Below are 14,342 nucleotides of genomic sequence, written 5' to 3'. Positions count from 1 at the left end.
TTGCTCCTCTCCAAGGCGGAACCTTTGGAACCTCCCAGGACTATCCTCATTTAAACTTCCAAAATGTCCCCTTTCCCTTAACTTAATCCATTTTGTCGGAGGTGTATTAGTATTCAAATGTATTTTTTATACTGCTAGTTTTATATAAATAGACAAGGTGAACAACATAAATGATAAAAGACCTTATAAGGAGTAAAAAAAACCCCGTCTTATTAGTGTGTGATTTATTCTCACTGGACCAGACGGGGAGAATTAAGAGGCTGAATCATGCCCCGGGGCCACGCGTTTCCTGGCTCTGCGCTTTGCTGTCAAAAGGAATCGATACATGTTTGCTCCAGAAAACAAAGCAGTGTAATCAGCAGACAATGTGTTGTGTGTAATTCAAGTTTAAATACACAATCTGTGGTTTTTAGCCGGCTCACTTTGTGTAGAAGAAGAGCGTCAATCTCTCACAATCTGAAGGTCATCAAGAGGACATCACAGATGGAGATGAAGAGACGGGATTTTTCTCCGGAGCGTTTTTTTTTTCCAACCGCACCTTTGTTCACACATTTATAACTCTTTGAAAAAAAAACACAACGCGCCTCGGAGGCACAGAACTGCGGCGAGTTCTCTCTGTAGATGTAATTACGAGTCTCACAATGAAGGCTAACTTAACCCTCGACGAGCGATGTCGCCAAGATAATGGACCCAAGGTTAAGAAAACGATCAAAGTTGATTAGTTTAAAAGAACAAAAGAAGGATGGAATTGTTGTTCCCGCTACAGGAAACGTGACAATCTCGCAGCCCCCCCGAAGGACAAGATTAGCCGTTGTGAGAAAAGGAACAACAAGGAAAGATTTACCACAAACCGTTTTTATTCCTCTGTCACAGCACGTTCCACCACCAATAAATTAAAAAATAGCAAAAAAGATAGAAAATCTGTACATATTGTCTTCAACACTGCGGAGGAAAATGAAAGTACGTCAACTTCCCTCTGATGAAGTTGCTGTGAGTGAGAAGACTTCAAATCAATTCTCACTCAAAAGAGATGAAGAGACCATCAGATCTCCTCCAGCAGCAAACGCTGCAAAGGTCAAAGCAGCGAAACTTTTTTTTTTTTTTTCCTCCCTCTCGCTTCATCTAAAAAAAAAGATTCTTCAGAAAATGGTTACGATTCTTGTGACTTTCTTGTCTCAGATAGCGTGAAGACGTCCTTCCACACTGACTTTACAGCCTGTGGGAAGTTTTATCACAAGCGCACAAATCTCTCGGAGGCGTCGAGGGAATTGCTTTGATGTCGTTTTTTCAGATTACTTTCCAATCCGATCGCCATAAAACAAGACAACAGGAAGTAAATGTGACAAATTCTCCAGTGCTTATGAAAAACTGCGAGGCTGCTCTAGTGTAGGATTTTTTTTGGAGAGGGATTGTTCTACGAAACCAGCGTCTAGCCTAATGAAATGTAAAAAAACAGGTACAAAAATAAAGCTTTTAAAAACACTTTCTACCAAACATGAAACATTTAGATGAATAAAAAGAAAAATCTTTAGCAATCAGTTTTCCGTTCTGTCCATTTCCTGGTATGAAGATGCCTAGTGATTGGCTGGATAAGTTGTAATAAAAACATTTTGACTAACATATCGTTTTAATCGTGAACTTGAATTTTCACCATTCCAAAATTTGTCCAGGCTGCTTTATGGCGGCACTGACTTGTCAATGACCGTCATCTCAGATTTGATCAACTCCTAAAGAACTTTTTCTTTTTAAATCCAATCGTAATAACGGGATGTGACGCAATATCTGGTCGACACTTTCTGTACCTACAATGCAGACATATATACATAGACACCGCATCGACTGCAGATGGATGTGTATAAAGCGCCGCCATCTTGGTACAGTGCCATCAGAGGCAGCGGCGCATTAATAACTGCAGGGAAAGAGGTACTTCTCAATCTTAAAATACAATTATTCGCTGAATTCTGGACCGATTTTGGAACGGTTTGGTCCATATTTGTTTCATTTATCAAATTCATCATATTCAAAAAGCCTTTTTATATTAATATAAATATATGTAATAAAGTCTAACCGTCTGGTCTGAGGTTTGAAAAACAAACCCCATGACAAAAGCTTGACAAACAAGCGATTTATGATCACTTTTATAGTGTAAACACATCATTCCTCTACAGACGTAATGCACTGTAGGAGCGAGTGGCCCTGTACCAAGATGGCCGCCCTGTATACACACCGCTCTAGTGGGCGGCAGCAGTCGATGCGGCGTCTATGTATATATGTCTATGGTGCAATGTACCACTTTGTTGAGAATCAAATCTCCAATAGTAAAGCATTTTTATGACAGGATTAAATTGAAAAGCACATTTTTAATTATATTGTAAATGGAGTAGATCTTGTCTGTTATGGGGTTTCTAAAAAAAATGAGTTGGCTCTGAAAAAAATGATTAAAGCCTGAGCTTTAAAAGAAACATGTTGGTCATGTGTCTTACATGATTAAAAAAATGTTTTGATCAAATTTCGAAAGGAATTAAATCTATAAAATGACTCATACAGTTTGACTTCATTATGCTAGAACCTAATTGTAATGTAAATGTGGTAAAAATAGGTCATCGTACAGTCATCCATTTTCTACCTCTTGTTCCCTTATAGGGTTGGCGGGGGGGCTGGAGCGTATCCCAGTTTCTTCGGGTGAGAGGCGGGGGACACCCTGGACAGAACACCAGTCTGTCACAGGACACACAATGACACACTCACTCAAACCTACGGACAATGTCACCACACTCCCAATCAATCAGTGTGTTGTTGGACTGTGGGAGGAAACCCGGAGTTCCTGGAGTAAACCCATGCAACACAGGGATTTAAAGTACGAAAAAAAAGGACTGCTGCGATGAACCTACTTGTTGTAAATTGGTCAGAGCTTGTGTGTTCTTAAACGCTTCAGTCTGTTAAACTGTTTCACTTGAACCACTGTGACGGTGGACGGTAATCAGTGGTTTGACTGAAGTCTCTGCCAGAATGAAAGTCAAATGTATGACATTAACTTGGACCCGACACTGGTGCAACACGTGACATTAAGGCTGAAAGTGAGTCTGGTTAACGATCAGATGGCACTCTGTGTTTTGATAAAAGCCGTGTGCTCCGAGTGACCGTCCTCGCTGTCTGATTCAGACTCGTAGGTGATGGTGTCCTCGTCCCCCCACACAGTGGGGATCCCCTTGTAGCAAATCCTCGCCTCCCTCCCCTGTCCTGGGCCGAAAGCCGACGCCGGGCCCCCCCGCCCGGCCCTCAGGTGCGAACACACCGAGGGCAGCTTGGTCCTCCAGTCCAGAGACGCTCCGTCCGAGCGCGTCTGCAGCAGGAGGAAGACGCAGACGAAGGCAGCCAGTATGAAGGCACAGCTGAGCACGGCCACCGCGGCGGGCAGCTGGGTGGACGGGGTCACGCTGACCGCCGGAGCCGCGCCGGAGCCGGGGTCCGACGCCGAATCGGCCGCACCGGGAGGGGACTTCCGCTGGACCTGGTTCTGGTGCAGGCAGGCCGTGAGGACGAGGCGGCTGTGAGAGGCGCACGACAGGCAGTCCGCGGGGCCGGGGCCGGAGCAGGTGAGGCAGGCCGGGTTGCAGGGTAGACACGCCTGGACCGAAGACAAGTCCACCCAGTTCTCCAGCGACAGGTTGAGGAGCTGCGGTCCGGACGTGAAGCCGGGCGGACACAACTTGACGCACCCTTGGAGGAAGAGGGAGAATCCAGGACTGCACTCTGCAGGAGGAAGAACGAACATGTATCACTCTTAGTTCATCAAAGCAGTATTGAGAACATATTCATATCCTCAGTCTTTTAACTGTCTTGACTTGCACCGTATAATCCTCTGATACTTTAATTGTGCTCTTCGTTACACAACTGAGATTCGGTGACAAAGTACTTTATGGCGGTGGGTTTAAGTCTGCATTTGCATTCATTTCCATAATGGCTGGAAGACTCTTATTTTACGCTTTCTAGAAAGTTTAAAAAAAAAAAGTCTAGTTTCTAGTTGTGTACTTCCTGTCTGTGCAGCATGTTATCCTTTAAGCTTCTGTTACAAACAGGCTTATAATAAAGACCTGGCCTGTGTCTCAAATCGCGCACTTCTCTGAGTGCACTGGTTTAAAGGGGACTTTAAGAGAGTGTACGTACTTGCCCAGTGCACAAATTAAAAAAAAAAAGGTAGTACTGACACAAATCAAACACTGCCGCTACACACTTCAGCTTCTTCTTCTACTACTATTTTACACTACAGCGCCTATCGCCAATTGGAACAAGTTAAGTTGTGTTTCATTGTGTTATTATTGTTGTTTTGTGGTAAAATGTGTGTTTTCTCAAGACATTTACGCCGGTATCTGCTCAAGGACGTGTAGTCAGTGACGTAGCTTCCGTTTGGAGTCATCTACGTCACTAAGATAGCGGCTGTTAAGGGTGTCCTGTTAAGTGTCCATCGATCCACGCTTAATTTTCTTGCCGTTTGAGTGCTCATTGAGCACTACATTTTTGCACTTGTGCACTCAAAATATTAAGTGTAAGTGCAGAAGTGCTCGATTTGGGACACAGCCCTGTTTACGTTGTTTACGTAAGAATTTCTCATGTCGTGGCTTCAAAAAAAATGGAGGTTACAGACGAGCACTGTGGAGGTATTTGGATGTTTTTAACCCTTGTGTTTTCTCAGAGTCAAGATGAACGACCTGAGATAACACAAAGGTTAATCTTTTTCGACGTAGAGAACTGAGCTCCAGTCACTGCATTAAAAGGCTTTTCTTAGTACTTAATACTTAGTGGACATGAGGCTGAGTAGAACATTTGTGAAATTTGGGTGAAATGTTTATTTAAGTAATAATGATTATACATAATGGGATAAAGCTACACAGGGGAAGAGACAACCCGGACAGAAGGTAAGGCGTGCATCACCCACAACGACCAGCATGGAAGGAATTAATCACAGAAGGACCTACAAACACCGGATATAAAGGTTAAATATTAAATCAAAGTTCTACCTCAACCTTTTACCTCAAACTTTATAGTTGTAAGGCAGCAGTTCTGACCCGTAAACTACTGTGCGTCAGACAAACTGAGGGTGAACTGAGTCCACTCCTACCTTCAAAAAAGATAAAGCAACATTGAAAGTTCATTCGAGGCTCCTACATGGCGAGAGACAAAAGAGCAAAAGGTCTCGTCGCCTGCAGCGACTCGTCGAGCTGCAGGTCAATGATGTGAAGCCACGCAAACAAGCAGCCGCTCAGAGAATGTCAGTAAACCACTGAAGTCCTGCATTTTCAAACAGATGGTAGACATGATAAACACTGTCAGAGGCGGCTACTTAGTTCTGGCAGTTTCAAATAACACATTAAAAATTAAAATAATCGCTCTATTTTCTTCATGAAAGGGAGTTTTTCTCCACCATTTTGCTTAAATTCCTTTTCACATCCATACTTTAAAATAATTGGATTTTTACATGTAAATCACATTTTTGTGATGCACACACACTGCTTTGAAGATCACCTAACATGCCTTTAAAAGCTAAAATCTTAAAGTAAAATAAAACACCTTACTAAAGTAATACCTTTAACACTATAAGTGGGGAAAAATATATATTTTTTACATTTCTATATATTTCTAATATTTCAGATATTAGTCTTTGCACTTTGTTCTTCTCTTTGCTCTTTTTATTTGAACTTTGTTCTTGTTGTTGCTTTTATGAAACTTTCTATACCTTTTATCGTTTAATGTGAACTGGAAATCTAATTCCCAGAATAATCCATCCATCCATCCATCCATGATCTATTTGTATCGATCATAAATGAAGGAAGGCGAAGAAGAGAGTGCAGTCAGGGTGACATTGGTGAAGAAAACTGAAAAGGGGGATGTGTCAAGAGAGCAGCAGGTGAGGAGAGTTAGCTTTGAAGATTCTCTGGTGTTTCAGGGAGAGACCCAAAAGGATAAATAAATAAAAATAACATTTTTTAAAAAACATAAGGAGAGGAGAGTCTGGGGTGAGTTACCAGATAAGATAAACAAAGAAATACAAGGATACGATGATTTTTTAAACCAAAAAAAAAGTAAAGAAGAGAGAGTTTCCATTAAAGGACACGAGAAGAATACTGAAAAGAGACAAATAAGTAGTTATTTTAATTTTCAAAACGTCCATTCGTTTACCTTTTATGAATAAAATCGACTTCTTTTATTCCTCTTTATCAAGCATTTATTGTTATCCGTTTGTATCTACTTCTTTTTCTGCAGATTTATTCAGACAATGGAGGTTTTTTCATAATAACCTTGCTTTGTTTGATCATGCATACACAACACGGAGATCCAACCTGATCTTGAACTCTGGACTTCACAGGGAACAAAAGATCTCAACAAAGAGCGGGCGAGTTGGTTTTGCTGTCGGCGTTCTCATTCCACCTTGTAAATCATTCATATAGCGCACACTCGAGGAATCGAACCTTGCCCTCTCTCCTCCACCATTATGAAACACCATCTGTGGCTCGCATCGTACGCTGCATCATTCCTGGAGCTTTTCTACATATTTATCGCTGATACAATTCCAATGACCTCGCCTCATCATCCTACTCCTGACAGCATTTGACACCATAGAAAGAACAAGGTTGCATTTTGTTGTGACGGAAGATTATCAGGGCCATCAAAAAATTAAATGGTGTAATTTCAAATACTAAAACTTTGATTTTTTCTTTTTTCTTTATTAAAAGTTGTCTTTTTAAAAATGATATTTAAATATTTTTAACAATATAATTAAATATCTCAAATATTTAAAGGTTAAATTTGTTTTAATTAATACATTAACTCCTGTGTTGTTCTCAGTATTATCTTGATCTTTAAAGTATGTACTTTTTTTTGAGTATTGTTTTGATTGTTTAAGCGCTTTGTGACCCTGGCCTCGAAAAGCGCTATATAAATAAATATTACTTACTTACTTACTTACATTCATTTAAAGGTTTATTAAGTTTTTCTTTTATTAATTAAATATAAAAACTTATTTTGAATATACAAATCATTTCATAAATATTGCGTTAGATATTTTAATTAAAATAATTAACACATTTTTTTTTTTTAATTCACCATTTCAAATCCGTAGCCTTTTAAAATTTTAAAACGGAAATTTTGTTGCCATTACTAAAGCAACATTTTTAGGTTGGATTTATAAGGCTACGAATAAAAGAAACTGAATTTCAAAACCTATTTTCAACTTATGTCGTCCAAGTCCAACCTATGTTTAAAAAAAGAATGGATTTTTTAAATTAAAATGTTTCAAATCAATGTTAAATACCAAATAAAAAAAATAACATTATGATCGCACTGCTATAAATTCCACAGCTGCCTCTTTTTCTGCACAGTGAGAGTCTTTCTGTCACAATAATTCTTTAAAAACTAAACTTTTTTCCAGGTTGTTTTGTCAACAACCACTCTTTTTTTATTTAAAACTGCCCAGCATTTCTCGATCCACCTCCCATGTATTCTGGGGTTTTGCTCAAGCTCAGAATTGTATGCTTATTCTCAGCTTTTATTTTTGGGATCAGGTTATTAGCCATTTCTGAGTTATATCCTGCTGCACCACATTTCTTTCCCAACATCTCCCTTTGCTTTGCCTTGGTGTTGACCATCTCTCTGCTCGCCTCGACATCTTTTATGCCCCCCGCCACCTCACCAACGAAAAAAAAGTAAACGGACATCTTCAATTAATCCATAAATCTTCAAGTCTCAGCGCCAGCTGTTTGATTTAGCATCCATTTAGAAAGCATTAATTGGTTTATAAATCTCTTAATGGTCGCGGGTCCTTATAATGCACAAACCCACGAGAGCACTCACGTCTCCCTGTCGTCATGTTTTATTTCTCCCAGTGTTTCAATAACAATAGATTCGCTCATCCATAGTCTTTTCTGAGCTCGGATGTTTTATTGAGTAGCTTTTTATGTCCTTTTCCCTCAGTCGTTCTTATGTTGTTATCGTCAACATCATTATTTTTTATCGCACATTATTATTCACACGAAGTTGACGGAAAGTTTGTCTTTTTTCTTTTCACAACGGTCAAAACAGAACTAAAATCTTGTAGGTATCTCTTATATCTTAGCATTTATATCTTACAATAAAGTTAGCAATTAGCATATTTTTGTGTGTTAAAAAATACTGTCAAATCGGTCCAAAAAAAAAGAACTAAAGAAGCTATAATTGAATGAATGATTCTCTGATCGTAGAGTCACAAGTTAACAGCTCCTTGTTATGTTTCTCTTTAAAGAGGTTGAAAGCTCTTACGAAAACTGTCCGCCCTCTTTTCACCTACCAGACCAGCATACATTATATTCCAGTTCTCGTGAGAGCTTTGGATTTTGCTGAAGATGATTTATGTTTCCCTTTTTCATCATTTATACCACAATGAATAGTAACAGTTTAATACAAAATTGACATTTTATATCAGTAAAATGATGTTTTTTAATTATTTGAAAAGTGTATTTTGTTTATTACACAATCATTCCTTATCGCTTTGATATTTTCAGATTTGGTTTATACCCTTAAACTGTATGTACGGATCAGTTTTCTTAGACTTGTTTTGTCGCACTGTTGACCTTCATTTCAATCCTCTGTACGTGTTACACAGGAACGCCGAATTGACAATAAAACTTGACCTTCATTTGGTTTATTTGTAAACTGACTCACTCTTCGATTGTCATTCTCAACTCTAAACTTACTTTCAAGGTGACCGCTGTGGTATAAATCTGCTAATCCAGCCGAGGCAGTTCTGTCCCAGGGTTGACATTGCAGAGGTCATTGATGCTTATTCCTGGCCTGGATTTTAGGATTCTCAGCAGGCGAAGTGAGGTGATTCGAAAACTTGTGGACTCCCAGGTATATTTCTTTGATGTCTCAAATGCATCCTGATGTTTGAGATAGACTCTTAAATTAAGGTTTAGTTAGTACGAACACAAGAGAGTCAAACAAAATAGGAAAACAGCGAAATTAACTACATTAAATTGTTATTAAACTGTTTTTCCATTTAATGAATAGTTTAACCTTCAAAATGAACATGACATTCCATACACAGCATTAGTTACATTTCTGAAAATATAAAATTACATTTTTGTAGTTTTGTTTTGCAGTAGTAGCAGAATGCGAGGTTAAAATCTCAGATAAAGTCATGGATATTCTTAAACATCATTTCTGAGTAAATTTACCAACTAGGATTATCAAGATATACATGTTTAAATAATTAAACGGATAATAAATCATAAATAACGTTTTTTTTCCCCTCTCCCCCTCCACGTTAATTTCTCACCAATGCATATAAATAAAGTTTTGACAGCAACGTCTCAAAAACCTTTTATGCACTTTTATTTTTTTTATTCATATACAAATATTTATTCTTCTTATAGAGGCTTTAAAATATGTTCTTTAATTACAAAATAAAAATGTTTCGGCTTTAAAGTATTAGTCCTTGAGGGGTATTACTATAGCCTTATAGAAGTAATACTAAGGATCCCAATAATACTAGCATGACTCATGGTTGGGATTTCTGGTTTACCAAAATTTTGACAGATTTTTGACTCTGTACCAAATGGGTTTGAAGTCAGTAAGTAAGTAAGTCATACATAAGGCGCACTGTCGATTTTTAAGAAAATTAAAGGATTATAAATGCGCCTTATTGTCTGAAAAATAAGGCAAATTAAGTTGGTCATTTATCTTTTATGAGGATATAATTTAGTATATATTTGAGATGGGTCTGCAAGAATAAAGAATTTTGGTTTGATAACTATTAGAAGGGCTTTGCTGTAATGTGATTAGAAGGTGTTGAATGGAGACAGAACCCTCTTGTGAATATATAGTGCAACTGCGTGTATAACAGGGTTACACAACAACTACACATGTAGTATATGAGAAAAATAACACTCCTATTACTAACATTTCTTCACCCTAATGGCATTTTTTTGAAAACCTGTGAGAAAACACACTTTCCAGCAGCACTTTGTAACACTTTTCATTTCACCTGTAATGATGGCTTTGATTTTGAACAGCCAAGACTCCCACACTAGAACTATCTAGCTATTATTTGAACCATCTTTACTCTCTAAACTTTTTTCAGGTGACCACCAAATTGCTTTTTAAATTGCAGTGGGCCAGAGACAGTGTTTTCATATGAAGCACGAAATACTTTTTTTGCGAAAATTACCAGGTAGATAATAGCAGAAACGGAACCAAAAAAGAGATCTCGTTTTGTAAAAAAAATGCATGTGGCAACCGTGCAACAAAAGAGCCACTTGATAGCAGTTACACCCCTTGGACACTCGGGGAGCCAGAAAAAAAGTTTTCAATCTTACATGTCCTCTTACATTTAAGTTTCACAGCGTATTTCAAAATTTGCATCAAACTCACCGATGCAGATCTGTTGGGCGTCGAAGGTTTTGCAGCTGTTGTTGGACGGACGAGGGAAGTCGGAGGAGGAGGGGTTGATGGAGCTTGGTCCGGTTCCCCACAGGATGAGAGTAAATTGGCTCAAAACACCTGGTGGGGGAGAGGAAGAAGCTTTCAGAGCAGGCTGGGGATTTTTTCGAAGGAGGCCTTTTTAAATGTCTAACAAAAATAATCAATTGTTCATCCCAATCCAAAAAAGATTAAAAAAATTGAATTGCCTTGTAAACAAGAAGTTTTGTTCACTCCCTGCAACATCAAAGGCAGGAAGAGCCTCAGATATTTGTCTCTCCATCACGGAGAAGACATGTGTGATTACCAAAGAGTGAGGACAGCCTGCTTGAGTTGATTGGAAGCGGCAATCGTGCCAGGAAAAGAGTTTCTGATGTGATTTTCGAGAATGTAATGAAGATGAGTTCTGTTACCATAGTCACGGCCATTAGGCGCCACGTTCTCTATTTCCAGGGTCCACTCGCCCTGTGGATCCTCATCCCATGAGTGGGTGCTCATGAAGGCCCAGTCGTTAAATCCCTCCGAGGAAAAGTCATTCGGCCTGAAAGAGAAGAGTCGTTTCTCTATGTTAATTTGTATAAAACATTCGGACACTTGCGATTCACATATTTAACACGGCAACTGTTGAATAAAGGATTATTTTGTGCCAGATTGACCTTGAATTAAAATCCAATAACCTTTTTTTGTAATACATTTTCAAAAGGTATTTAAATAAAAGTAAAAATGCTGAAGTACCTAAAATTATTGCTGGAAAAAGAAAGTTTCCACACAAAGGAGGATGGTTCAGAGGCTCCAAAGTCTACACCAGAACCTAACTACCTAGTGCTGAACCAGAAAAGCAAACCCACTTATAAAACCACAGGGTTGGTTCTGCCCAGTCTCATACCAACAACCCCTAGAGGAGCAGAGGTCAAGCTAAGTCCTTGTTGTGGCTGAAAAGTTTCACAAAACATGCTTTTCCTTTTTCTAGACTTTCCCCAGAGGGTGTTAGCGACCTTTAACCTCTTATAAATAAAAAAATATTTGAAATTTCGTAGCATTAAACCCTGCAGGCGAACTTAATGGTGGGTCCAGCTCACCTTCTTCAGGCTCTCCCCTGAAGTCATGACTAATTTATAGGTTAGAAAATACTTAATAAACTTTATCAGTATATTATCATTGTAACTGTTGTTTTTTCAGTCCTTCTTGTTACAGAAGTTACTTTTTAAAAATGTTTTGTTTTCGTTTGAAGGCATTTAAAGCAGCACTACGTAAGATTTAACATATCGTATTTTTCGGAGTAGAAGTCAAGTTTTTTTATGTAGTTTAGCAGGCGTGCGACTTATACTCAGGATTGACTTGTGGATACATTTTTTTCAAGAAGTTTTATTACTAATATACCAGCACTGGTAATCACACATGATTGTTCCTGCTGCGTCCGCTAGAGGGCACTGTAGACTTGTGTACTGTACCTGTTTTTCAGATGATTCGGAGTGAGATCGACAGTTGTTGTTAGCATGTTCTTTATGCTATAGTTTAACTCTGAATAAAAGTTTATATCTTAATATGTACTTTTCCTTATAACAGTAAAATTTCCTTTTATGCTTCGTGTAGCTGAATAGCCATCAATGTGTTATGTTGATGATACTTCATCAGTTGTTTGAGACACATTTGGGGAAAAATGTATTTAAAAAAAATCGGATCGTTAGCGGTAGTGATGGGTTGATGAGGCATCATGATACACCACTGGTGTTTGATGCTGTATCATGATGCCTCATCAACCCATCACTACTGCTAACGCTCCGATTTTTTAAAATACATTTTTCCCCAAATATACTACCGTATTTTCCACACTATAAGGCGCACCTTAAAGCCTTTACATTTCTCAAAAAACGAGTGCGCCTAAAATCCGAAGCGCCTTACATAAGCTTATTATATTACCTCTTGGGTGACTTGTTTACAAACACTTTCATAACGCCGACTGAGCCGACACGCTGTGGGATGGATTACCTCATCACATGGTGGGATTTAAGATACATGTCACATCATGGTGGACGTCTATGGAGTAAGATTACTGCCACCGTATTGAGCGAGTGTGTCTTGGTTTTACACTCAAGATCACTCTGCTCCGCGCTCAACCAGTCATACATGCGCTTTACCTTTCAAACATATAGCACAGCTTAATCTAGTGGATGCATAACGCAACCTCAGTCAAATGTTTGACTGTATATCTTTTATTCTATGCGCTTTATAATCCGGTGTGCCCTATTTATGAAGTTTATGAAGTATTTATGAACAGTTCTAAAATAGGCCATTCATTGAAGGTGTGCCTTATAATCCGGTGCGCCTAATAGTGCGGAAAATGCGGTACTTATAGTCGAGTGCAATTTATTTTTTCATTATACATTTTTTGGCACATGTGATTTTTAGTCCGAAAAACACGGTATTCCTTTCTGGCTCTGGCAATGTTGACCAGTGTATCTGCAATGTCCAGAAAACTCCATTGCCTGAGTCAGTTTCCCAATTTGTCTTCCTAGAAAGCCCTCTCAGAACTTTAGCCATTAAGGAAATGAATGCAACAGATGTCTCCGACCAACTTAAATAAAGCAAGTTTGTGATAACACGGTGGCCCAGACAGTAAAGTTAAAAAATAATCACAGAAAATATGAAAAAAGTCAAAATGTAAGAGTGCTCCGTTTAAATATTCAATAGAGGTTGAAGGAGATTTTGAGTGGAATCGCTCCAGGAAAACATCTCCTAACCTGCTAATCTCCAATGCCAAAATCCTGCTTGAGTCAATGAATTCCAAGTTTAATCTCAAATATGTCCCTTCATGAATATCAAATTTGAGATGCTGGGCAGAGGTAGGGGGGCCAGAAGGTGAAGAAGACATGTGCAGGCTTAATGTTTCCTGGGATTAGTAGGGGGTCCAGGTTTGGCCGGTATGAATAATACAGGAGCTCTGTTGCCTGATTCAAACAAAGAATAAATAACAGAAACATTCAAATTCAGCACATGAATGAGCAAATACTCATGATGGAATTTGTATCCGATTTAAAATCGCGGCGCCGCTGGCGAGCTTGTTTGGTATGGACAAGACGAACGGGTTGGCGTACCTGGGAAACAACAGGGTGGAGCGGGTGCCCAGTGGACTCACGAGATGAATCGCTAGTTTGCCTCTTTGATTGTGGAAGAGGGTGATGCGTGCCTGAACGTGCTCCAGAGAGCTGACGTACTCCGGGCGTCCCCAGCAGGCGTCCACGCTCCTGCTGAACACCAGCTTGCCGCCGATGTCTCTGTTCGAGATGACGGGGAAAAAGAGAGAGTGGTTAATGTTGTGTGGCCACATAAAAAACACAGACAACGGCTCGGCAGCCGCGGGCGGAATGTGGCAACATCCATCAGACCGAGCCCGGATGATGGAGCCCAGAGTGGCCGCCGTGCGAGCGGAGACCGCCGCGGTCCACAAAGCTCGAGATCATCAGTCTCACCTCGGCTCGGTGAGCATCGTGTGAACACACTGGTGCTGAGGTCTCACGCTGGTCCAGTTCTGCGCCAACGCCACCATGGCACCCGCGTCCAGGAGCCCGTAACCATACGAGTGACTCACTGTGAGGGAGAGGAAGAGCGTTAGCTCGTGTTTCTTCATTATTTAATGAGCTGAAGTAGGAGCCGTTGTTCTCTCTTTAACGTTTCCGGATTCACAGCCTTGAGTATCGTCGATATTAACACCGATCTGATGCCTTTTATTCCCCTTTTCTTTGTTGTATAATGACTTCTTTAATGATCCATATATGGATATCCATCCATCCTACCGCTTATTCCCCAATTAGGGTTTCTTCGGGCGAGAGGTCAGAACACCCTGGACAGGGAGAGACTTCTCAATCAACCTATGTATGTTTTTTGGAAAC

The 14,342-nt window shown here is 39.6% G+C and overlaps 1 protein-coding gene across 1 annotated transcript in view; it reads right to left on the bottom strand.

Moving 5' to 3' along the window:
• Positions 1 to 860: 860 nt before the first annotated feature.
• Positions 861 to 14,342, bottom strand: part of furinb (furin (paired basic amino acid cleaving enzyme) b) — a 135,283-nt gene continuing 121,801 nt past the window's right edge. Inside the window, exons 12-16 of the mRNA XM_087797589.1 lie at positions 13,923 to 14,040; positions 13,548 to 13,727; positions 10,866 to 10,993; positions 10,405 to 10,533; positions 861 to 3,753 (exon numbers count right to left, since the gene is read on the bottom strand). Coding sequence (XP_087653715.1) covers positions 3,095 to 3,753; positions 10,405 to 10,533; positions 10,866 to 10,993; positions 13,548 to 13,727; positions 13,923 to 14,040 — 1,214 coding nt within the window. The 3' untranslated portion in view covers positions 861 to 3,094. The remainder of the gene's footprint in view (positions 3,754 to 10,404; positions 10,534 to 10,865; positions 10,994 to 13,547; positions 13,728 to 13,922; positions 14,041 to 14,342) is intronic.

The sequence above is a fragment of the Callionymus lyra genome, chromosome 8, assembly GCF_982586985.1.
Source record: "Callionymus lyra chromosome 8, fCalLyr1.hap1.1, whole genome shotgun sequence".
Lineage (NCBI taxonomy): Eukaryota > Metazoa > Chordata > Actinopteri > Syngnathiformes > Callionymidae > Callionymus > Callionymus lyra.
The sequence above is the reverse complement of the archived record's forward strand: the minus strand, read 5'-3'. Positions and strand labels throughout refer to the sequence as shown.